This window comes from Rhodamnia argentea, chromosome 8 (assembly GCF_020921035.1).
Source record: "Rhodamnia argentea isolate NSW1041297 chromosome 8, ASM2092103v1, whole genome shotgun sequence".
Lineage (NCBI taxonomy): Eukaryota > Viridiplantae > Streptophyta > Magnoliopsida > Myrtales > Myrtaceae > Rhodamnia > Rhodamnia argentea.
The window spans coordinates 21,046,326-21,073,367 of NC_063157.1; the positions used below are offsets into that span (position 1 = coordinate 21,046,326).

General features: G+C 39.9%; 2 protein-coding genes and 1 pseudogene across 2 annotated transcripts; all 3 read left to right on the top strand.

Annotated features, from left to right (window-relative positions):
* The first annotated feature begins 1,158 nt into the window (after nucleotides 1-1,158).
* On the top strand, nucleotides 1,159-2,253 carry LOC125312490 (cytosolic sulfotransferase 15-like). The gene has a single exon (XM_048283551.1). It carries the CDS (start codon nucleotides 1,197-1,199, stop codon nucleotides 2,205-2,207), a length of 1,011 nt encoding a protein of 336 aa, XP_048139508.1. The 5' UTR covers nucleotides 1,159-1,196; the 3' UTR covers nucleotides 2,208-2,253.
* A 7,344-nt stretch (nucleotides 2,254-9,597) lies between these two features.
* LOC115732428 (cytosolic sulfotransferase 15-like) lies at nucleotides 9,598-10,731 on the top strand. The gene has a single exon (XM_030663068.2). The coding sequence runs from the start codon at nucleotides 9,599-9,601 to the stop codon at nucleotides 10,607-10,609; it is 1,011 nt and encodes a 336-aa protein (XP_030518928.1). The 5' UTR covers nucleotide 9,598; the 3' UTR covers nucleotides 10,610-10,731.
* Nucleotides 10,732-18,945: 8,214 nt separating this feature from the next.
* On the top strand, nucleotides 18,946-21,996 carry LOC115730354 (annotated as a pseudogene).
* The last annotated feature ends 5,046 nt before the right edge of the window (nucleotides 21,997-27,042 follow it).

The following is a 27,042-nucleotide window of genomic DNA, read 5'->3' on the forward strand; positions in this document are numbered from 1 at the left end:
TCTGAGACAATTGACTGGACCATTGAGTTACAAATCATTTGTTACTTATAGATGATATTTCAAATTCACTATCTATTATTCAAATTTACCTTGAACAGAACAAATTTCCGTTTCGTGACGCACAAAATGTTGAAAATATGCATTACAATTTCAATCGTGTGTTTGGTGCCCTCTTTGACGTCACCTAGGCCGACATGAGTGTTGTACCTAACAATAATTGAGCCGGGATAAATTAGAGGTCTATTTGCACCAAAATGTGATCATGCGGTGGACATGTGGTTAAAGCAAGATGTATCGTTAAACATGTGACTAATCATCCACGATTAATGTCGGTAACAGTACTAGTGCATTTCGCTAATTGTCACCAATCTATTGCCGATATACGACGATGAAAAGCCAACAATAATATATAAAGGTATCGATTAGTAAAGATCGTTGTTAGCCACGAAATTGGCACGCCCAATAATCGTCATTATCGGAGTTAGACGCTACATAATAGAGAAAAGGGATTAACACATACCCGGTTTAGAATACATCTTGATGCGGAAGGACAACGATTCCCGAAACCCAAGCGCTTCTCCTGTATTCCCTCTCGGTTATGCTGGTCAAATGAGACAACCGTCAAGAAACGAAAAGTTACGTTTTGATTTCCGCATTAGAGGGTTAGATAAGGGACTTAAGCCTATTTATAAAGTTTCTAGCCACGGGCTCTCTTATCACGATTGGACCTAACTAGGCCCACACTAGTTAGCTTCACATTAAACTAATTAAGAATCCTTATACCTTATCTTACAGACCAATCTCTTAAATGGTAAAATGTAAATCCACATTAGAAAAATTATAACACGATAAGACATCAAAGTGTTGGAAGAAAGACTAAAACATTAAGATACGGTTGCGAATTCGAAGACATTGGAAAATAGAGTGTTTGCGATCAGGGGACAGCCCACATGCGTGGTTCGTCCTTTAATCGACGAGCCAACTGTCAATTTATTAAAAAAAAAAAACTGTCAATTTAAAAAGACAGAGAATGACATTAGGCGAAAGAGATTTCGCCGTGGGAGAAATTCGGACAAAATAGGTTTTGTCACGTGCACAAAGTGACAAAAAAAAAAGGAAAAACTGACACCCAGCTAGCAATAAAGAGATCAGTGCTTACCATTCATCTGATTGTATCGATTCTTACTCGAACATCAATGGCACACCAGCAACTTTCTTCGCAGTCCGCCATCGTGGGCGGGGAAGAAGATGATGAGGAAGCCATTGATGAACTCATTGCTTCACTTCCCCAAAGGAAAGGCGTGGTTCGTCCTTTCCAGTCCCTCTACCAAAACTTTTGGTGCCCCACCTACCTGCTTCCGAACGTGATTGGGTTCCAGCGGCACTTCCAAGCGAAACACAAGGACATACTCCTGGTTTCTCAGCCCAAATCAGGGACCACCTGGCTCAAGGCCCTGGTGTTCTCCGTCGTCAACCGCTCCCGCTTCGACATCTTCAGCACGCCCTTGCTCACTTCCCACCCCCATCACCTCGTCCCTTTCTTCGAGTTCCAGCTGTATGGAAGCAACCCGAGGCCCGACCTCGACGGCCTGGCGGAGCCGAGGCTCTTCTCGACGCACATCCCTTACGCATCCTTGGCGGAGTGCGCCAAGCAGTCGGACTGCCGGATCATATACATCTGCCGGAACCCATTGGACACCGTGGTTTCCTCTTGGCACTTCTACCTTGAGATGGCGCGGTCGCAGGACCAGCCGGAGTGGTCCCTGGAAGAGCAATTCGAGACGTATTGCCAAGGAAAAACATCGTTCGGGCCCTTTTGGGAACACATGGTGGGGTATTGGAAGGAGAGCTTGGAGAGGCCACACAAGGTGTTGTTCCTCAAGTATGAGGACTTGAAGGAAGACATTGTAGGACAGCTGAAGAAGGTGGCCGGGTTCGTGGGGCTTCCCTTCACCGAGGTGGAAGAGGAGGGAGGTGTGATCCAACAGATAGCCAAAATGTGTAGCCTGAAGACCCTCAAGGACCTGGAGGTCAACAAATCCGGCGAATTGCCGGCGATGATTATGAAGGTTGAGAAGAGAAGCTATTTCAGGAAAGGGGAGGTGGGCGATTGGGTCAACCATCTCACTCCTTCCATGGTGGATCGCCTCAGTAGCATCATGAAAGAGAAGATGAGCCCCTTTGGGTTACAGTTCAACACACGTTAAGTGTTGATCACTTCCGCTTTCTCTGCGTGGGTGTGTGTGCCATTAGGAATAAGCCAAGTTAATAATGGATGGATTTGCCGTTCATCCTTATTGGTGCAGTACAGAGAACTCAAGAATCCTTGACTTCTCTGTCGCACAAGTATTTTCATTTGATGCTGATCAGGTGTAAGGTGATTAGACTTCATGTGATCTACTGTGAAGTTGAGTGATAAGCCAAGTTAATAATGGATGGATCTGCCGTCCTCGTTATTGGTGCTGTACAGAGAACTCAAGAATCCTTGACTCCTCTGTCGCCCAAGTATTTTATGCTTGAGTTGGGTAGTTTCGTGTAAACTACTCCAACCCTGTAATGCTTGTACGTGTTGTCATATATGTAAAAAATAATCCAAGTCTTTCTTTTCTTCCCTTAGTCTCGGATGAATTCATTTTCTCCTAAACCTTTAGCAAAGGATCGAACATATTTCTCTTTAGATCTAAAGTTTGAATCATATTGAGCTCCTTCTTTCAATGAAGGGAGACGACTCTTTAATTACAAGACTAATAATTGTGTGCTATTACTTCGCAGTTTCATTTAATAATAATAAGACATTCGCGTCATTATGATTGACATTCACACACTTACTTTTAGCTCCGTTTGTTTTATGGAAAATAAATGATTTGGAAAACGTCATTCTAAAAGTGATTACTTGTACGCTTAAAATAATAAGCCAACGAAAATATTTTTATTATCGAAAATAATTTATGTCCAAATATATGCATATACGATGAAATATTTCTCGTCGGAACCGTTAACCCGGCTGATAAATCCGAATCTTCCACCGTTATGATTTCTTTTTCCTGGTTTCTCCTACGTCTTGCCATTTTCAGAAGAGATCTCAGGCCACAAAATCAAGAAGCACAGACGTTTTACTGTCGTCCAGGGCCTTCATCGGCCCCATCGATTACTTGCGAGGTCACCTGTGATGTCCTGAAAATTTGATGTCTGTAAAAAAAATTATAAATTCCAACGTGGAAAATAAAATTTGGATTTTGAGGATTTAAAGACGATGATTGATTGTTAGGGACATCTGTCGGGAGAAAGTCAAGTTTGAATTGTCAAACGTTGACTCGTAGTGTCGAGACCCTTTGCATGCAAATTCAGACTTGTCCGAATCCTACATGCCAAAATTCTAATTTTACCCTCAGTCGATTGAGCCAAATGACTATCGATACCCATTTTGTCGAATTATCAATTTGTCCTTAGATTTTATGCATATAAGACAAAATCATTAAATTAGTTTTGATTTTTGGGCCCCACTCTTTCTCTTTTTTTGACCGAAACTCCATTTCCCCATTCTCTCTCTCTCTCTCTGTGCCAACCCACGTGATTTTCCCCTTCCCCAAGTTTTATTTTTGACTTTTCTTCTCTCTCTCTCTTCCCTCGTTCTTCACGCCACCAGAACCTCTCTCCACGTGAACACCCATCCCATCTTCTCTCTCTCCCATTAATTCCCCCTCTCTCTCCTTCTGTCGATTGCGACAACCTCCCCCACTGTGTTGCTTTCTTGGGGCTAATACAAAGATTTAATATTGCAAAAAATTCTACAATAATATATTTTTGATAAATTTATCTTAAATTAATTTTTTAACTACTGAAAATCTTAAATTAATATACTTATGATAAATTTACTTTCCTTTGCCATTTATTAAATTGAATTAATACCACGAAAAATCTCAAATTATTATAAATGTGACAAATGGATGGTAAAAACCTCAACTACACACGGTATCCAACTTGGTAATTTGACGGTAAAATTCAATGAAAATGAAAACATGATAAATTTATCACAAATGTACTAATATGAGTATTTAATACATTTATCACTAATGTACCAGTTTGAATTTTTTTCAAGATTTTAACTCTAATACAAACCACCAGTTTAAGCCCCACGGTTAATGGGAAAGACTGTCAAGTTTGTGCTTTTCCAATCTTCATCATCTTAAAATGTCGCTCAGCTCACGTCGTTTTTTTGTTAATTTCGAGCGGGGTATAGCCGGAGTTGTATGGATTATCGCTAGAGATGATGCAGTACCTTCTATTACTATCTGCATGTGCACGTGTAATAATTCAAACACATGATTGCACGACACGACATGACATGACATGACATGACGTGTTTGAATTATTTGAATGATACAAGTTGACAGTGAAAGAGGGCAAAAGGAGGCACAGGAGCGTCACCATCAAGTGCCTTTTGCTTGATAAGTTTAATAGAGTTTAAAAAAAAATCACGCAATCGCTTTCAATCTCGTCCATCGTATCACACAACCAATTTTCCAATTCGTCCCCGACGCATGCTGTTCGATTGGAGAGAACGCGTTTGTTCTTCTCACGTAAAGAAGTAAATCGATTCGGATTGAAACCGTAAAAAGCTCAGTGAATTCGAGATACCGAGTCTTCGTGCACATCCCGGCGGATTATTTGCTTTTGTGATAATTGAAAGGGAGTGCATGGGAAAAAATTAAATTCGATTTCTCGTACCAAAAAGTAAAAAATATTTTTCAGTTTATTTTTAGATTTTAGCCAAACATAAGAAAATAATGTCATTTTTCAGAAAAAATAATGACTTCTTGAAAAATATTTTCCTAGAACATCATATTTTTCGCAACATGAATGGAGTTATTGATAAATAGCAGTTACTACTTGTCAAATCGAAACCTATTTACTGTTTGTCAAATCGAAACAAAGTCAATGGTTTACATATCTAGGGGGTAAATCAGTTATCATTTTATAAGTTATAAGATAAGTTGTCAACGTCACTATTAGTAGAGTATCTCGAAACAATAATAGTAATGCAACTAGGAATTTACAGTGTTAAAATAATTATCTACTGCTTAAGCTATGAAAGTTTGACCGATGTTACCGGTAAAGCTTAAGAAGTTTTAAGAATAATTAGCAATCTAATCTTGGATTTAAGCAAGTTGAGATTGTTATTTCTTTGTTACTTTACGGACAATTGACTGGACCATTGAGTTACAAATCATTTGTTACTTATAGATCATATTTCAAATTCACTATCTATTATTCAAATTTACCTTGAATAGAACAAATTTCCGTTTCGTGACGCACAAAATATTGAAAATATGCATTACAATTTCAATCGTGTGTTTGGTGCCCTCTTTGACGTCACCTAGGCCGACATGAGTGTTGTACCTAACAATAATTGAGCCGGGATAAATTAGAGGTCTATTTGCACCAAAATGTGATCATGCGGTGGACATGTGGTTAAAGCAAGATGTATCGTTAAACATGTGACTAATCATCCACGATAAATGTCGGTAACAGTACTAGTGCATTTCACTAATTGTCACCAATCTATTGCCGATATACGACGATGAAAAGTGTCGCGACCTTAAAAAAAAAATTAATTTTTCAGGCTAATGGATTATCGGGTTAATTTTGATGACTAACCTAATACGAACTCTCTCAAGCCCTACCAAATCGCAACTTTGGTTAACTATAATGATTTAGGATTCGGAGTCGCCATTAACCATTTTGGATAGGTTGATTAGAAACCTAAATAAAAATAGTGGGAAGACTATTCTTATTTCTACGAACCGGAGATTGTGGATTCGGGGACTTGATTACATTAACTAATTAAAGCTAATGCCCTTTCGGTACCTTAATTTCATGAAATGTCCTAGGTTGGCAACTCAAGTTTGATTGAATTCACAAGGAGCTTTTCAAGTTCAAGTGAGGTTTTTTTTTTATGTTTTCACTTTCTTAGAATGAATTCAATGCGTAACATGCGAAGGCTAAAATACGTGCCGAATTTGTATGACTAAATTAAGTAATGCTAACAACATCAAATTAAAGTGGAATGCAAGGCAACATGCAGACAATTATGCAAACATTTGGAGACCGTAACATGCAAGATGTTAAGTCAAGGTTTCCCTATATGCAACAATTAACTACTTAATTAAAACATGCAATATGGCACAACATTTACGTAATATGAAATAACATGCAAGATAATGAACTTGAACAAACATGATATGCCAATGACATGAACATGTGACATAACAAAATAATGATTTTAAAAAAATAAGATGAATGAATATGCAATTTTCAAAAAAATATGGTATATGATGTTGGTGATATTCAAAATACGCCAATGAACAACATATGATATAAAAGTATGACAAGCGATATGCGAGATATGATTTTTCTAAAAAATATGATATGAGAAAGATATGCAAAGATAGCAAGATATATGCAGGAGATACGCATGGAAACACGAGATATGCAATGAGGCATATTTTTTGTATTTTTTCGTGAATAAGATAAGATATGCATGAAATCACATAAGACGACATGAGATATGACGGGAACGTGATGAGATACTCTAAATATGCATAAAATGATGCAAAATGGCATGAACTGATCTTTTGTATTTTTACATGAATTTTCCCCAATATGAGAGATGCATGAAATAAATGAAGTGCATGATACCTTTAAATATGGAATGCAAGATTAGGGATATTCGAAAATATGCAGTGGATATGCAAGATATGCATAAAATTAGAAATATGCGCGAAAATGACGTGAGATGTTCAGGATATGCTAAATATGCAATGAGATAATGTGAGATATGCATGACAAAATTCTCCGATTTCTGTTCCCTTTCTTTTGAATTTTTGGCCGGATTAAAAATATTCTGATTTGATTCTCTTTACCTAAATTTTCAAGATAAACTTAATGAGATAAAGTTTTTAGGAAACCTTATCTTCCTAAAGATTTAATCGGACATGATTTATAAGAAACCATATCTCACTAATTTTTAGGATTCTTTTTTAAGTTTATCGGGAAATTTAAATCAAACAAGAGCTCAATCAATTGCAGAATATCAATCCAATCATATAATTCAAGATAGCGATCCAGATCAAACCAAATCAAATCCTATTCTCTCGTAATTTTCGAAAAAAGGATATTCATAAATCTAAATTCTGCTTTTTGAAGATAGCGAATCGGATCTAAACGGCGATAGATCAGATTAACTAAATTCCCATCTTTAATAAGTTGGAGGGTCGTATCCGAATGGCAACGGACAAGTTTATCCAACTTAACATAGATGTTGCCTACTAGGAAATAAAATTTCCTAATTTAGATTTAGATTTTTTTTATTCTGAAAATATATCCAATGAATCCAATTAAACCCGATTTTCAAAATCCATGATAAAAATTAGGGTTTTGATTTGCAAAACTTGCTCCTTGAATTTTTTTCAAAATTTTATGTGTTCATGCCGAAGAACAACAAGTAGACGGCTTTCAATCCATGCACAACAGCATCTAAAACGAGTAAAATACTTACCTTTATGCTCCCGCAAAGATCTGCATGGTTAGTGACATAAATAACAAAAAAAAAAAACAGCTTGATTTGGATCAAAACAGCATGTGGACTATGCAGAAACAGCATTGGAACAACAACAAACAGCAGATAAAGTACTCTAAAACATGCTTAAATTAACCCTAAGTGTGCAAGAGTATTACCTTGAATTGCTCGAGAAAAATCTGCACGCACAAGCCGTGGGATCCGCCCAAAAATCACTTCCAAACGGTGCTGTCTCAAGTGCTGATTTGCGGGAGAATTGACCTGCGGACAGCGAGAACAAGTTGGACCAATTTGGAGCAGAAACGGCACTGGGCAGCGGCAACCAAACTCAAGCACCGAATAACGAGACAATTAGGTGCCAAATTGCCACACATGAAGACCCCGGACCGTAGCCGAAGAGAAGACCAAACAAGAGTGAGAATAAGTGTGAACGGCGGCCGGACCGAGGGTGCAACGGCGGCAATCGAGCAAGCTTAGCCGAGCGGTGGTAGTTGGAAGCGGATGCAACGTCGAGGCCGGTGCCGAATTGGGCAAAGACGACGTCAAATCTGGATCCGGGTTCAAGCAAGGAGTCGTCAACTCACGTCAAGCTTTGTGGACGATCGAGCGATGGGAGGAATTATGTGTTATTAGAAAACCTAAGTCTCCCTCTTTGCTCTCTAATCTTCACGTGAGCAAGGAACTCGACTTTCTCGAATGTGTTAATGCCTCCACCTTTTTGAACGACGCCCACACACATATATATATATAGATAAAGCCTAGGGTTTCGTTCAACTAAAAGGCTAATCTTCAGTATATCTCTTTTGCAATCAATATCCTTATCCTTTATTTTATTGCAATCAAGATCTTAAGGATTATTTTAAATTGGATTGAATAATGCAAACCTCCAAGTCCTACACCTCACTTGCATATAGACATATTATATCCATGGGCTTGGTCAAATTTTAAACAACATGGACTTGGTCTTGTTCAATAAAGCCAAAACTCCTATTTTTGCCTACAATTTTTGAACACCATCTCCCCACTGCAGGTGTGCCAAATTTCTGATGGGTTCTTGATCGATCCACACATCCATTTTAGGTGTGCTTACGCCGCCGGTCCATATAAGATGCAAAATGTAATGCATGTTAAATTAAATTGAATATGCTATGCATGAAAAAAAAATTTGTGAGAACTAGCTCAATTCTCATTTTATGCTTAAATGAATGATTTTCTGAAAATCAAAATTTAGGTGTCAACAAAAAGCTAACAATAATATATAAGGGTATCGATTAGTAAAGATCGATTTGTTAGCCACGAAATTGGCACGCCCAATAATCGTCATTATCGGAGTTAGACGCTACATAATAGAGAAAAGGGATTAACACATACCCGGTTTAGAATACATCTTGATGCGGAAGGACAACGATTCCCGAAACCCAAGCGCTTCTCCTATATTCCCTCTCGGTTATGCTGGTCAAATGAGATAACCGTCAAGAAACGAAAAGGTACGTTTTGATTTCCGCATTAGAGGGTTAGATAAGGGACTTATGCCTATTTATAAAGTTTCTAGCCACGGGTTCTCTTATCACGATTGGACCTAACTAGGCCCACACTAGTTAGCTTCACATTAAACTAATTAAGAATCCTTATACCTTATCTTACGGACCAATCTCTTAAATGGTAAAATGTAAATCCACATTAGAAAAATTATTACACGATAAGACATCAAAGTGTTGGAAGAAAGACTAAAACATTAAGATACGGTTGCGAATTCGAAGACATTGGAAAATAGAGTGTTTGCAATCATGGGACTGCCCACATGCGTGGTTCGTCCTTTAATCGACGAGCCAACTGTCAATTTAAAATGACAGAATGACATTAGGCGAAAGAGATTTCGCCGTGGGAGAAATTCGGACAAAATAGGTTTTGTCACGTGCACAAAGTGACAAAAAAAAATGAAAAACTGACACTCAGCTAGCAATAAAGAGATCAGTGCTTACCACTCATCTGATTGTATCGATTCTGACTCGAACATCAATGGCACACCAGCAACTTTCTTCGCAGTCCGCCATCGTGGGCGGGGAAGAAGATGATGAGGAAGCCATTGATGAACTCATTGCTTCACTTCCCCAAAGGAAAGGCGTGGTTCGTCCTTTCCAGTCCCTCTACCAAAACTTTTGGTGCCCCACCTACCTGCTTCCGAACGTGATTGGGTTCCAGCGGCACTTCCAAGCGAAACACAAGGACATACTCCTGGTTTCTCAGCCCAAATCAGGGACCACCTGGCTCAAGGCCCTGGTGTTCTCCGTCGTCAACCGCTCCCGCTTCGACATCTTCAGCACGCCCTTGCTCACTTCCCACCCCCATCACCTCGTCCCTTTCTTCGAGTTCCAGCTGTATGGAAGCAACCCGAGGCCCGACCTCGACGGCCTGGCGGAGCCGAGGCTCTTCTCGACGCACATCCCTTACGCATCCTTGGCGGAGTGCGCCAAGCAGTCGGACTGCCGGATCATATACATCTGCCGGAACCCATTGGACACCGTGGTTTCCTCTTGGCACTTCTACCTTGAGATGGCGCGGTCGCAGGACCAGCCGGAGTGGTCCCTGGAAGAGCAATTCGAGACGTATTGCCAAGGAAAAACATCGTTCGGGCCCTTTTGGGAACACATGGTGGGGTATTGGAAGGAGAGCTTGGAGAGGCCACACAAGGTGTTGTTCCTCAAGTATGAGGACTTGAAGGAAGACATTGTAGGACAGCTGAAGAAGGTGGCCGGGTTCGTGGGGCTTCCCTTCACCGAGGTGGAAGAGGAGGGAGGTGTGATCCAACAGATAGCCAAAATGTGTAGCCTGAAGACCCTCAAGGACCTGGAGGTCAACAAATCCGGCGAATTGCCGGCGATGATTATGAAGGTTGAGAAGAGAAGCTATTTCAGGAAAGGGGAGGTGGGCGATTGGGTCAACCATCTCACTCCTTCCATGGTGGATCGCCTCAGTAGCATCATGAAAGAGAAGATGAGCCCCTTTGGGTTACAGTTCAACACACGTTAAGTGTTGATCACTTCCGCTTTCTCTGCGTGCGTGTGCCATTAGGAATAAGCCAAGTTAATAATGGATGGATTTGCCGTTCATCCTTATTGGTGCAGTACAGAGAACTCAAGAATCCTTGACTTCTCTGTCGCACAAGTATTTTCATTTGATGCTGATCAGGTGTAAGGTGATTAGACTTCATGTGATCTACTGTGAAGTTGAGTGATAAGCCAAGTTAATAATGGATGGATCTGCCGTCCTCGTTATTGGTGCTGTACAGAGAACTCAAGAATCCTTGACTCCTCTGTCGCCCAAGTATTTTATGCTTGAGTTGGGTAGTGTCGTGTAAACTACTCCAACCCTGTAATGCTTGTACGTGTTGTCATATATGTAAAAAATAATCCAAGTCTTTCTTTTCTTCCCTTAGTCTCGGATGAATTCATTTTCTCCTAAACCTTTAGCAAAGGATCGAACATATTTCTCTTTAGATCTAAAGTTTGAATCATATTGAGCTCCTTCTTTCAATGAAGGGAGACGACTCTTTAATGACAAGACTAATAATTGTGTGCTATTACTTCGCAGTTTCATTTAATAATAATATTAATAATAATAAGACATTCGCATCATTATGATTGACATTCACACACTTACTTTTAGCTCCGTTTGTTTTATGGAAAATAAATGATTTAGAAAACGTCATTCTAAAAGTGATTACTTGTATCGCTTAAAATAATAAGTCAACGAAAATATTTTTATTATCGAAAATAATTTATGTCTAAATATATGCATATAAGATGAAATATTTCTCGTCGGAACCGTTTTTTTCTTTGGCATCGCTGCGAATTTTAGCGTTAACCCGGCTGATAAATCCGAATCTTCCACCGTTATGATATCTTTTTCTGGTTTCTCCTACGTCTTGCCATTTTCAGAAGAGATCTCAGGCCACAAAATCAAGACACACAGACGTTTTACTGTCGGTCGGAGCTTGGAGGGATCATTGCCACAACTCAGTTGATATTTTCACGGATCAAGATGTCACCAAGACTGGAATTGGGGCTTCTCCGGGGTCCGCATTTTATACATCGCATGTTGAAAGGCTAACCGGCAGCTAGGCCAGGACAATTGGACAGCCCGTTCGCATAGAACTTTCGTTTTCTTTGTAACTGGACTGCACGATTGGCACAGTCATCACCAGGAAAAAGTACCCAAAAAATCTCAAATTTATTGCATTAATGCCAATTCAATGATAAATCTTTTGCAATTTTGACAATCGAGTCAATCTGGTCAATTTTAGCATAAAATCACTGACGTAGACCCCAACCATATTATGGGGCGCGACCAACGCTATCGTTAGTATTTTTAATATTTTTTAAAAAACCATTGAATTTCTAAAAGATTTTCCTTTCTTTTTTCATTTCATCTTGGCCGATGAGGGACTTCATGGCCTCACTTGGCGATTGCAGATGAGGTGGCCCCCACTCAGATCTGGCAAGGGCCTTTATGGCCTCACTTGCAATCGGTGAGACCGCGATGGCCTCGTCCACAGCCATCATGTCCACAGGAGAGGCTGCAAAGGCCCTCGTCCAGGGCCTTCATCGGCCTCATCGATTACGGGCGAGGTCACCTGTGACGCCCCGAAAATTTGGTGTCTGTAAGAAAAATTATAAATTCCAACGTGGAAAATAAAATTTGGATTTTGAGGATTTAAGAGACGATGATTGGTTGTTCCGGGACATTTGTCAGAGAAAGTCAAGTTTGAATTGTCAAACGTTGACTCGTAGTGTCGAGACCCTTCGCGCGCAAATTCAGACTTGTTCGAATCCTACATGCCAAAATTTTAATTTTACCCTTAGTCGATTGAGCCAAATGACTACCGATACCCATTTTATCGAATTATCAATTTATCCCTAATTTTTATGCATAGAAAATAAAATCATTAAATTAGTTTTGATTTTTGGTGGGCCCCACTCATTCTCTTTTTGACAGAAACTCCATTTCCCCATTCTCTCTCTCTCTCTCTCTCTCTCTCTGCCAACCCACGTGATTTTCCCCCTCCCCAAGTTTTATTTTTGACTTTTCTTCTCTCTCTCTTTCTCTCCCTCTCTTCCCTCGTTCTTCACGCCACCAGAACCCCTCTCCGCGTGAACACCCATCCCATCTTCTCTCCCTCCCATTAATTCCCTCTCTCTCTCTCCTTCTTCTGTTGATTGCGACAACCTCCCCCACTGTGCTTCTTCTCCGTTCTTCTTCTTCTTCCTCTATCTTCTTCACTTCCCTTCTTTCTTTTTATTTTCTGCAACCGTGCGAGCCCCCTTCTGCTCACTTTGCCCAACCACGCCACCACCACCCAGCCTCCGCCTTTGTAGGCCATCGCACCGGCTCGCGTCCCGCCGGCCACCACCGACGCCTTCACCTCCAGCCTTCGCCAAGCTCCAGCTGCCGCGAGCCCGACACCAGCTCCTCCATTTCAGCCACCCGAGATCCCCATCCGAGCCCGTCCCGGCCGCCGCACCCGTTCCCGACGCCGCCGCCCTACCCAAACCCAGATCTGAGCTACCGCGACCTTCCCTCCGCGGCTCGCGCCTCACCCGAGACCCACAGGTCACGGCTCCGCCGCCTCCAGCCTCCTACAGACCGTCGCCAGCCACCACCATCTCCACCCGACCCAGATCCGCGAGCTCGCGACCCCGTCGCCTGAGCCCGCCTTCGTCGAGCCGCCGTCCGGCCCGCCCTACCGCCCACCTCCAGCCACCCGCAATAGCCTCCGACGCCAGCTCCTCCACCTCAGCCACCCGAAACCCCGATGCCGTGAACAGTAGCCCGTGAGACCCGACCCGAACTTCACTCGATCTAAACCCGAACCGAAACAGTAACTGAACCCGACCCGACCCGAAAACTAGTGACCCGACCTAAAATCCGAGATCTGACCTGAACCGCCAACCCGACCCGACCGAGCAGTAACCCGAGACCTGATTCAAATAGCGTTTTCGACAACGTCGCGCCGGACTGTACATTGAACACTGGAGTAGTGAGTCGACCCCTAAACTCTGATTAGGTGTTAACTGCGTTCGAGAGTTAGAATAATTGTTGTGGACTGTGATTAGAACAATTAGTGGGTGTTAGATGTATTTATTTAAATTATAATTGTATTATTTGTTTGATATCGGGTCAATTTATTATTAAGGTTAACCTAATGAACAACCTCCCGCAATATCTATGTTAACTTGATTGACTATGTGAGTAACCAGGGGATCTATAGTTTTCTTAGTAGCATGGAATATAATAAACCTTAGTAGCTTGATATTTCGACTCCTATAATAAACCTTACTTTCAAGACTTTTAGTATGTCTTTCTCTGTATTAAATTAGTATAGTTTATAATTGAGAATATACTGAAATAACTTTCGATGATATGTAAATTTTTACATATATTGGCCTATTTTTTTTTCTTGTAAATGAATACAATTGGCATATCTAAATATATAATAGAAAATATACAGCGACTTGCAATGCATCCGAATAAGAAACACGTTGATACATTGACCACAGATATATTTTTATGCTTGTTTAAGTTCTTTTCTAGGTAGACTTTGTAACTCCATGACAACTCTTTATTACTGTGTTTGGACAAAATGATAATATGGAAGAGGACAAACTCACATGTACGAGATTACATGGTGTCTACGTGCACAAACCTTCCACTTTTGATCATCATATTCTTGTGAATGTTCAATTTCATTCCTTATAATTTGTTTTTGAGACAAAACTAGTAAAAAACATCTCCATTAAATTGATTAACTTTTTTGACCCCTAACAAATTAAGTTCATTTCCATAGATAATCCAAATCAAGCATACTTTTTTCGGTTCATAACGTGGACTGGTTTCTCGTTTATATTTTACAAGCATCTTCTTGGACAATGTTTAACAGATTGAAACATAATAAATTAGGGCAATTATAGCACACAATACTGATGTAAAGAAATATTTCCTAAAGCGGTCTTATTCACTTGTCGTGTGATGGTTGGTAATAGAGTGTATAGTTAAAGTCATAAAATCAAAAGTGGATAAACCACATCTTGCTTAAGTACAAATTAGAAGATGAGATGCACTCTCATTCTTTTTCATCTATAAAGACTTTCCAGAACAAATCTAAACAATGGAGAGCATCTTTTTTATCAAGCTGGACAAAAAAATATTTAATACGTGGTGCTCCGGGCCCAAATAGGGCCGTGCGAAGCTTTCTTCTTATTGAGAAAATAGAACGCCAGCCCAGAGAGAAGGATCAGTGCCACGAGCACGGCGAAAGACTGCCCAAAAATGGGCTGATGCATTTCGTCTTTGCTCTGATCTGCCTTTGATTATGGTCCTCAAGTCTAACAGAGAAAAGAACCAGAATGCCTCTCAGGAAACAGGAGATGCCTTCTTGTTGCCTATTCTCTAGTGGTTTGATTTATATAAGTCAAGCTTGTTAAGTAATTCATTCACGGGGAACCGCAACCACGTGGGGTAGGAGTCGGTGCCCTTCACGCAGCTGAAATCTTAATGCCCAAGAGAATCCAAGGATGACAGACGAGGCCTGTCAAAATTTCTATACACATAAAAAGGTGGATTTATAGGGAGGATGAAAAGTGGACTAGGATGTCCTTCGGGGAATGCATCTGGACAAGAAACATTAAATTATAATTTTATGTCGAGTAAGAATCAGTAAGCACATGCTGATGCATCGATCACTGTTATTTATTTAAAAGGTTGCAGAAGAATCGGAAAGCATATGCTGAACACATCTATGCTCAGTACCGTTGTCTTTCCTCATGCTTGATTTTTTTACCAGGTAGACATTTTTAACTCCACGATAACTCTTTCTAGTTGCTTCCTCGACCTTTGCACATTTTTTGTTTATCTCCCTCACTCCAGATCCTTGATCTTTCCCTTGTGGTCACTGCTTTGCTCACATGCCTGCAGAACCCCAACCTGAAAATCACCTGCGAGCTCGTGAGAGATGGATGCATCGTACTGATATTATGAAACTATCATGCCCATGCTTGTTACATAACAAATTTATGACTGTTTAGACAAAAATGATAAACTAGAATAGTACAAGCTCACGTGTACAAGCTTACTTGGTGCCTACATGCACAAATCTTGTAAGAAAGTACGCTCACAATATTAATCCTTGTAAATTTATTTTAGCAAATTAAGTTCATTTCCTTAGATAATCCATATCAAACACATAAAGCAATCTTATTCGCTCTTTGTGTGTGATGGTTAATAAGAGAGTGAAAAGTTAAATTCCTCAAAATGAAAAGTGGATAAACCACATATTGTTTAAGTACTAATTAATTGATTGGCCAATAATAAGGATGTGATTGCAAGTCTCGAGATATCAAAAGATAAGATGCACTCTCATTCATTTCGAGCTATAGCGAGTCCCACAAACATATATCCAAACAATGGAGAGCATATTTCTGATCAACTTGGACAAGTAGTATTGGTACGCTTATCTTTGATTAAACAATTCTTCTTGACCTCGCCCTCGAGTCAATGCGCTGCTTGTCTAGGAAAATGCTCAATTTTCTAGGGAAATGAGGACTAAAGATTGATATTAATTTTTTTAATGAGAAGGATCGGCGACTTTAGCCAAACACAATACCTATCAATATAAAAGGCCTAATTCTCTGAAAAAAAAAATTCAACTTTAGGTCTAATTTAAATTCTATGTCAATTTTCTTTTTTCTTGGAAAAAAAAAAAAACATAGTAACTTTGGGTCAAGTCCCAAACTTGCCCAAAGTGAATTTTGTCTAAAAAAAACACCTCAATTGTAGGTCTTGCCCTAAATCTACCTCCCTAGGCCTCCATCCAAAAATCACTGTAAATCGTCCCTAGTTTTTTCAATTTTCTCGATTAAAAAAAGATTTTCTTTTGAAGATAATTTTTTGTATCACCCAGTTAATGTATATTTTCAATTGACGTAGAAATGCCACGTTAACCAACTTTGAGTGGTTTTGCTTGCAACTCAAATTATACCTAAGCATATTAACATTTTTATTCAACTTGGTTGGTGCACGCTATGAAGCACCGACCGGTCAAGGGAGGTGCTGTGTTGGTGTTGGACACGAACACGCATTCGACATGCTCCGACACACGATCAACACGCCGGGGGCACATAAGTCGGTGAGGAAGGAGGGCAAGGATGGCGCAGATCGGGAGGGCGGAGATCGGGGGATAGAGGGAGGAGTTGTCTGCATCTTGGGATGAGAGAGATGAGGGAGAGAGCCAACGACGCGCGGTAAGCACTGGAGCAGAGAACGTGCTTTGGTCGTGCCGGAGCGGAGCGCCATAGGACAGAGCGAGAGAGCGCCGAAAGAGAGATGACGCAGCCAAAATCATGGTGGTTGTCGTTCCCTTCGCGAGACAGAGAGGAAAGAGAGTGTGTTTTGTCTAGTGTTACCGTGCAAGGCACATTGCTAGTGCGGGGGGTGGGCTCACCTCACTCGCCTGAGCGTGCGAGAGAACGCGTTCTGTCTAGTCCGTCAAATGTCTAGACTCTAGTTCAAATTACAGGAGTACCTTATGCAGGAAATTTATTCTTCATTTTTGTAAAAAATCATAGAAATAGTAATTATATATTTAATATATAACGTGTCTCAACATGTCAAATAAACTCCAATTAAAAGATTTGTATCAAGAATTGAGTGAGAGGTTAAAAATTCAATGCATTAATTACTTCATCTTACAATACAAAGAAGGTTATTCTGATAGTCACTTGTAACAATGCAAGCTAAAAGAATTATCAATGCTATTTATATACCAACAACTCAAACTCAAATAGCAATACTTGAAATTATGGAGTGTGAAGCAAGAAAGGAAAGGAGTGTGCTAAATTATCACTTCAAATTCAAGAGCATAACTGCACCGTTCTCTAAAGCTAATCAACTCTAGCTCGGATGTTAGACTACTTCGCCTATAATGCGTCTAAACTAAAAGGAATCAGACATGAATGTTATATATCAACCTATAGCTATTTACTATGACCAAAAAAAAAAAAAAAAAACCTGTAGCTATTTACCACTCTAACAAGAGTACTAGGCATATTTACCGCGTTTACTGTTGTGACAAGAACATATTCAACCTATCAATATATACACAAATGTTGATCATTAGCTTGACGCAATAAAGTTGACATCTGTTAAAAAAAATCATCATCTTATTGGATTCGACGCAAAATTGTTTGATGACCGGAAAGCAATCCCATGACTTCACGTTTTAAAGTTAATAGTACTTGTAATTCTTCATATGCATGCTATTTAGTTATGAAACTATTGCTTTAAGTTGGTATTTACGCTGTACATTTTTTCTAGGTGGCACCGACATCAACATGTGACACGTGACACGGCACGACATACCGACACTTCATTTTCAAAAAAATAGAGAATTTCGATATATTGGGACACGTTATATATTAAACATATATTTTTATATGTACATAATAAATTATAATTTTCTATACTTATTACAATCAAACTAACTTAATTCAAATATACAAAAATAAATAATAAAAGAGAGCCTAAAAATGAATTTACACTATAAAAATTAATTCAGTGTTTGCTAGTACGAGTCATTGTTTGGAATTAATAAATTTAAGAGAAAGTATCACAAAAAACCCTAAACTTTATCCAATGTGACATATTTATTCTGAATTTTTTTTGTGTCGTTAAAAATCCCAAACTATGCCTACTACGACACATTTATCCTAATTTTTTTTGTGATACTAAAAATCTTAAATTTGTATCTTGTGACACTTTTACCCTCTTTTATTAAAAGTGACAGTTAAAAACTTAATGTGAATCCAAAATGGCAGCGTCAGGCAAGGGCCAAATCAAAAAAACATTAAAAAGAAGAAAAAGGAAAAGTCACTATTCATTGTCTTCGACCTCGCAATGTCCTTGGGCGATGGTCCGTCGCTACCCACTTCCGTTTGGACCTCCGACGGCGCTCATCGTCCCTTGCTTGACCACATCTAATAGATCTGGTCATGGCGGCGGCAAGCTTTGAGGTCCGATTCAGGGTAAAAAAATGAGATGTTATTGTTCATTTTGTTGATTGTGAAAAGATGAGCCATGGACAGGCAAGAGGTGCATCGTCAGGGAAAGGTCGAAGAGAAGAAGCATAGCCTGGAGGGACTTCCGCTAAAGGACAGCCTTTACCTGCAGTACAAGGACTTGGAGCGCTAGAAGCTTTGGGGCTGCGGCGCTCGGCGACTCGGGGCCAACAGGAGCCGAAGTGTAGGGCTTGCTCATTCCCTCGCAAAGCAGATGAAATTCACAAACCCTTATGCCAGCTTCGAGCTCGAGTGGCCATGGCGGCTGTGAACTTCGAAGCCAGATCCAACCATGAAGCTAGTGGCCGCCGTGGACAGATTTGGTGGGAGGTCAAGCGAGGGTCGACCAACGCTGCTGGGAGGTTTAGGCAGTGAATAGCGACGACGAGCATCGGAGAAGCTTTGGTCGACTGATCGCAAGGTTGAAGATGATGAACAGTGAATTAGATTTTTTTCTTCTATTTTAGTTTTTAATTGTTAATCTTTTGTTGACGTGGCACTCGCGTGGGGCTAACATTTGAAACATTTTTAGAAATAGTTAGGAACATTTTTGTTTTTGAACACACAACTTGAATATTTTTATAGTTGATTTCATTCAGATTATAATTTGATAAATTACGTATAAATTACTCATATATATATTAATCTAATTTAATTTAATTTTTGAACAAATGGGGTTTAATTTGATTTAATAAGTTAAAAAGATAAATAAATCTTAATTTATATATATATAGTCTCTTCAATTAAATAAAAAAATAAAAAATAATTTTTTTTATAATTACCAAGCGCGTTTTTATTTTTATAAATTGTTATTGAGAATAGAAACCATATATCGTTTCAAAAGTCGCTCCGAGAACAGAAAAGTTCCCCCCAGACAGCCTCACTCTCATTGACTTTTCTCTCTGCCCTTTTCTGCTTTGTTCTCTATTTCTCTTCCCTTCCACGCTCTCTGTTTTCATCGGAGAGAGGCCACTGAACACCAGACCATCTTCTCTCCACCTTCGCGGAACTTTCCGCCTTCACCGCCCTCCTCTCCACCACCATCGCCTCGCGGATCTGGCCCAGTGCGAATCAAACTGAAATGCCTTTTTAGCTCCCCCTCTCGTTTACTTTGGGGGTAAATAGGTTACCAAAGGCACAGCAAATCTCAGACTCTTTGCTTCCTTTTGTCTCTCGCTCGCATTTCATCAATCACTTGCCGACTTCGAATCGGGAGAGCAGGGAACAGCAATTAAATCGAGCCCAAGGTACTCTCTCGTTCTTCTGGTTTGTGATTGTGATTATCACGAGCGTTGGGAATGCGTAATCTTTTTTTGCTCCTCCTGAATCGAAAGCGCAAGACAGTGTCGGGTGTCGAGCGTGGATGCTGGCCATCGTGCGATTCTGGGAATTTCGACTTAATTTGATAAGCTTTATGCCCCTGGACTTCTTCGCTAGCGTGATTAGAAGTAGGCGATGGCTAGGCTCAATCACACCCTAGAAAAGCGCAGGACAGTCTCTTGTACTCTCTCCGAGATTGCTATCGTGTCTGGCATTGATGCATGAGTTGATATGAAGCTTTTGTAATCCATCGATTTCTTTTGCTTTTTGGGTCGAATCTTTCGACACTGTTACGGCTGTTTAGGAGTTGCAAACTTCGTAATCTGTCTCTCTGTCTCAACCTCACAGTTTTAAGCGGGAGTTAATTTGCGGTGAAGCAATGTTTTCAGGGACCATTTGCAATGACTTTTTTCTGGGACTTACAATTTTTGCTACAAGAAATACACATTGCGGCATTTGCAAATGCTACTATCAAATGCCTAAAGATAGAGCTTTTGCAGGCATTTTTGGATGTCTTTAGCAGAATTTGCGGCAATTAGTAGTAACGCTTTTCTCAACATCGCTTTGAACTTTATTTTTTCCCTTTTGCCTGTAAGAATTCTACTGGCTTTTACGAATGCCGGCAAATCACTTAATGAGTGTTGGCAAAGGTTGTTCCTGTTGTTGTGTGGTCATCATGGGCATTGTGTCCAAAATATGCAGCCGTGTCAAGATAGTATTCTATGGATTATCTGCCATATCCTAGACATGAACTAAGTCCATGTAAGAAAAATCTTTTGAGATATTTTATACTTTGAGAAAGAGATACTCCATTTGCGAGTTTTTGACTAATAAGCACCGCAGATGTCGTTCTCCGATGTATCAATGGAGAATGGTGTCGTGTATTAACACCAAACATTGTTACAGATACCTACTGTGCACCAAAGAATGCAATTAATGGCAATTTCTTAGTTGGAATTTTATTTGAAGCTTTAATGAGCTGTTTTGAAAAATGACAAAGCCAAGGAAACTTGTTCATCGTTCTCTGTTTTTCAGCGGTAATTGTTGCCAGGTTGTGGATAGGTTCTTCGATTCTGCTTTCTAAGTTTGTAATTTAAAGTGAGAATATCACTCTGTGAACAAAGGAGTCTATGGAACTGCTTCTTTTTCCTCTCTGTATTGAGTACGTACATACTCATTTAGCCTCATTAGCAAGTTCTCCTCCTCCTCCCCTCTTGTTTTTATCTTTTGCGAACAGACTCACTAGGAAGTAACTGATATCACATTTGCATTAATATTACCTTCATAGAAGAAGGCAGAAAAGTGAATTGCATTTATCTTTTGCTTTATGATTTAGAGTCAGCAGATTTGGCCACTACAAGCCTGTGCTAGGTGGCTTGCTTAGATAGAGAAATGCTATGTGTCTTATGTGTGATTTCCCGTTAATAACATGGTGGAGCTTCTAAATGCGTTCCATGTTCTTTTCTCTGACTCTATGAACTCTAATTCTCTCCTTGTCGATGTGAATGAAGTTGGTGTAAACAGAAGCCTCATCTCAGGAAATGCAGATTGGGGTCCCACTAAATGAAGCACGTAATCTTCAAGTTCGTAAACTAGAGATACCCCACAAAAGCAAAGGGTTTGTAGAGCTATTGCAGCAATTGATAGTTTGCGATGCTATCTCCGATGAGGATTTCCAAAAGCGGTTCCAAGAGCTCAGCTCTCTTGGCGATGACCATAGAGGATACTAATCGTGGAAAGATAGTCGCTACTGGAAGTGTGTTCATTGAGAAGAAGTTTATAAGGAACTGCAGCAAGGTTGGCCATATTGAAGACGCGGCCGTTGATTGTGATTCTAGGGGGATGCGGTTAGGAAAGAAGGTTCTTTCTTTTCTCACCGATCATGCCCAATCTGTGGGTTGCTACATGGTGATTTTTGATTGCAGCAATGAGAATAAAGCATTCTATGATAAGCAGAAAGAAATTCGGATGGTTAAGTATTTTATCTAAGAAATTGCCAAATTTGTTCAATTATAAGGAAGCAATTTGTGTCTAACCCCATTTTAAGTTCATTTTTCTCATTAATCTCTTCCCGGAGTTTCAATTGAGATGAGTAAGTTCAACTGATTTTGCATTTTCTACTATGAATTTGGATACTTGGATGCCCCTTCTAAGTTCATCCGGTCGTTCACACCACCTTGCCTTTTGTGTTGATCATGAATATTAATTCAATTGGTTATCGAGTGCAACCATTGATTCCACGAGGAATGCTTTTATGGCAAGGAATGAGACAAACTATTGGGCATATGTTTTTAAAAACCAAGTTGGTAGTTGGATTCCAATATCGCATTTTTTATGAGGAAACAAATGATGTAAATAGTCTTTGAATTTTTAGTTTGTTCGGTGTAGTCCATGAACTATTGCTAAATTTCCAATTTAGTTCTTCCATATGCTTAAACGACAAATCAAACATCATTTAATGATATTGATTATTGTATGTCAAGTCGGATGTGTGAAAATAAGTACGCAAACTTAAATCAATGACTACAGTCTTTTTAAAATAATGAGGCACTATCTGATGACGCATGTTCTATAATGTACATTATCATAATATGAATTCGATTATCATATGCAGAGATGAAAATTTACGTGAACAATCCACCCGATATCTATTTTTTGTCCATCGTTCAAATTTAACGAATTAGAAGCCACGTGAGAAGACTTCATTAAATTTGAATTAACGAAATAGCGGCATTGAACATTTTCATATAACTTAGGGTTTAGATTGAACATCTATCAATAGGTCAAGGATCATATTAACCAATTAAAAAGTCCAAGGATAACATTGTATATTGAGATAAAGTTCATTTGTATCATTTTTCTTTTTGTGAGAGCTGATTCTTTGTTACAAAGCCTAAAGCAACACTAACGGAGCTTCAATATCCCAAATAGAATTATAGAAGCACAATCTCAAATGCACATCAATTAGACTCTAGCGACCTCGTTCTTGCCACTAGAAACATTTTCAACTTTGGTTCCAACAACAACCTTGTTGGGCCTTTGATTGGAGAAAACAAGAAACAATTTAGGCTCGGTAACAATGCACTGAAATTTGAGTCACAACAACGTTGGGCCTTCGAATCTGGACCGGAAAGCCGCTGCCCCTTTTCCTTTTCTTGTGCTGCCTTCTCCGGGAACGCTCTCCCTCTTTACTCTTCACACCACGAACAGCCCCTCTCTTTCTTTTTCTTTTTTCGACTTTTTCGCTTTTTTTGGTTTTCTTTTTATGTTGTGTTAGCTGAACCCCACAAAGAGGCGGAACCACCCAACAAACCTCCGTCATTCTAACAGCACAAAATCAACACCGATACAATCTCAACCTCGGACCGAATTGCTTCCACTTTAACATGAAGATCCAAACCCGAATCACAAACAACTCTTTTTGAATAAAGACTCCAATACACACTACAAGTGTCAACTACGATCTTGACTTAAGATACAACCGCCCGATTAGTCGGCCATTATATCAAACGAGTTGGCTAGACTTTCAGTATTTGAGAAACATCTTAACTTAATGTTCATTCAACAAGCTTGTTGTTTGCATTGCATCATGCAGCTTTTGAGCAATTCAGAATATTTCCCAAGAGAGGTCGCAGAAGAACACATTCTGATGATAAAGGATTCTTGCCAGGTGAATTTCTTGTTGAGAAGTAATGCGGGGTAACATTGCCGCAACAGCATGAAAACTTACTTCTACATCATGCAGTGAAACCGCACCATGTTCAAATCCCAAGACAACAATCTCGCCACCGGGACGAGCCAACATAATGATGTTGTACACTTACCTGGAGTAGATTAGAATAATTATGAGAAACCGGTATTGACGACACAATGAATGTGCCAAAAAAACAACAGAGATAAAAAGAATGAATAATTTTTTCGCCACAAAATTAATAAGAGGGAAGATAGAGAACGCTAAAGAATGAGAAAATGTTAATCAAAATTTGTTAAGTGAGGCAAAGCATCGTAACAGTACAATACAACCGAGGGATATCGGTCACTTGATATGGGATTTATTTGGGCTAATAGGTCACGTAAAGTGACAGGAATCTGCATCTTTATGGCAGCCTCCAATCCATTATCACAATCCCAAAATGAATCTTGTTGTTCCGCTTTGGAACCTCGAGGTGGAGTGGATTCGGGCAAGGATCACGAGTTTACTAGTATCGACAACTTAGGATCTCAACAAAAACCATTCAAAGGTTGGCTCAAGAATTATAGTGCACTCAACAACATGTTCTCCAAATCAAGAAGACCATATGATGCGTGAAGCATTCGGATGTTTTCGGAGAAAAGATGCTTCCTCTCTAATTGGTCTCTAAATTTTTCCAAGGAGAATAGATATCAAGAATCGCCAAGGCTACGCATCTAATCCAAAGTCCTTACGAATTTGAATTACCAAGAGATAGAGTCATATAAGAACTTGACATACTTGGATGCAGCTCCCTCTACACTCCTAGTTTTCGCACTTTCTCTAGTCCCCGACTCCATCCCTCTCGACCGGATTATCATACAAGTATGCATGATCGCTTGAGATATCCTATTAACAAGTAAGTTAAACTCCCACCGAAGAACTTGATTAATCAAAATGATGCGATGCAATGGCCCTCTCGTAATCGAAGAAGATAAATTGACTTCAAGTAGTGCAAAATGCGAGAAACTTTCCAGCCTATGCTCTGCAATCTAGTATACATTAAATATCTCCTTGTTGGGAACTCTCAATCAGGCAAAAGAGGAAGAAGAGGAGCCACAAGTAGCATTACATTGTGAGATTCAGCATTAGAAATCCGAGGAAACTATACACATGCCCGACAGTGTTGAGATGTTATTCTGCAGGTCCCGAACCCACCAACTCCAAGTGGGCATCAAGCATTTCTACAATCGATATAGCTAGTCTATTTAGAATACATGACATCCCCTCCAATTCAAGTTCTTTATTTTCATGGACATTTTAACTGGTGTACACGGAAGGGAAGCAAGATGGCAATACAGGAGCATGGTACACTTCCGGTTGGTCCAGTGGACTGTCGATTAAGTTTGGGAACTCCTTAGTTGTTCTCCTTTAGACTTTCAAGCACTTCGCCTTTATATTTGTCCAATTATCCATCAAACACAAATCGATCTAGATTGGCAATTATAGTGGTTTCTCTCGGGAGAAGGAAGCGTAGCACATTTAGGAAGAGCGAAAGAAGTAAAACGAGATAAGGCCAATGACTCAAAGGGCGCACCAAGCCATTGTTGAAGGAACAAACACGCTCAATTAAAAAGAGAACTTCCTCTAGTCGAAGCAAGTACCGGGAGAGACTTTCTCGTTTCAAAGAAATTACCAGGAGAGATTGTCTACTGCCTCCGCCAATTGAAGCCATGAAGCACACGTTTAGGTACGGCCTCCGCCAATTGAAGCCATGAAGCACACCTTTGGGTCCTCTGTGACCATCACCAGCAAATCCTTCTCCAGATTCCGGCCCGCGATCTTCACCTGCCAACCGGAAATCGAGCAAACTTCACAAAACCGAGTCAAACAATTGAGACGACCGCCCATTAGGTCGCAAAAGAATTCCGAACGGGAGACGAACCCGAGAAGCCGGAAGTTTATTGAACTGAAGCGGGAATGGAAGCACACGCTACGGTCCGCCGTCGGTGCTCGAAAACCCGCAGGAAAGCTCGAGGCTAGACTTCCCCAAATCCAAGAGTAGCATGAATAAAACTACGGAAGAGGAACAGGTGGGAGAGATAATAAGGAAGATAGAGACTTGATTACGGGAGCGGAGCGAGACGTCTCCGGCTCCGCAAAGCATCTGCTGAATATAAGTAGGGCAATGTGAGACGACAACATGCAAATATCCTTTACCATTCCAAGGATGCATTGTCGGGCATTGGAGAAGTTCAAGAAACATCGAGCTCCTCATACTTTGATGATTTTTTTTTCTTTTAGAAATGCCTTGTGAAAGATCTCTTGCGTATTTCAACATCAACTTCAACCATGCCGGTGAGTTAGATGAAATCAATCCAGCAACTAACATCAACGCACTCCTAATAACACTCCGAAGTTTAGGGATCCCCGTCCGTCAAACTCGATATTCTTTTTGAACTCTACGTACGGATCCAACTAATGGGGCACCCAACATCATCAAGCACAGAAGCTTTGAGCAAGTTAGCATAGTGAATTCAACTCAAGTTGCTTGCTCTTGTGGGATATAGTTTGATTCTTTCCTTGTCACCATTTGCCATTCATGTATTAGAAAGCATGCAAGACAGTTTTCAAACGGCATATAGGATAAAGTTTCCTCAGGAAACTTATGGAAATGCTTCCCGTGTTTTTCTTTTCAGCAAGTAAATGAACTAACAAGTGTTTATGCACAATATAAGGGAAGTACAGTTGATCATTTCAAACCACATTCTAGTTAAGGTCTTGCTTGGCTCAAATGTCCAGGCATCTCACAGATGGCTATACCAACTCTACAAACATCAAGATGCATTCTTTTGGTAATCTATTATTTGCCTTGGACTTTTATGTATATCCCGGACCCAAAACAAATGAACATGGATTCAAACAAGGACCGCCATATAGGGTCCTCCATCTAGTATTTCTCAACCTATACAATGACCTTTGGCATGCTATCAAATGCCTGTATACATCGGTTTTTATCAGATTTTCCAGAAATCCAGAAACAATCAAACGCTAGGAATAGTTATTTTTCTGCATAGGATGAAGGATCTTACCCAAAGTCTAAAGATATATGATGTGCTTAGAAAGCCTTTTCATCTATTTCCGTTACCGGCATGATAAGAAGAATCATTTTGCCAAACCACACATTAACTTCCATGAACATCCGCCCCTGATTCTTTGAATTCAAGTAACAAAAATAATGATAACACTGTCAACTAGGAAATAATAATGAGAAGATGATAAATCTTGAAATAAATTGCAAATGACAATTGAGCGGTAGATCTCAAAAGAGCAAAGGTAACTTACCTGCTTTATGTAACTTTGCT

Coding starts and splice junctions, on each gene's coding strand:
- LOC125312490 (XM_048283551.1), top strand. CDS start 1,197: ATGGCACACCAGCAACTTTCTTCGCAGTCCGCCATCGTGGGCGGGGAA.
- LOC115732428 (XM_030663068.2), top strand. CDS start 9,599: ATGGCACACCAGCAACTTTCTTCGCAGTCCGCCATCGTGGGCGGGGAA.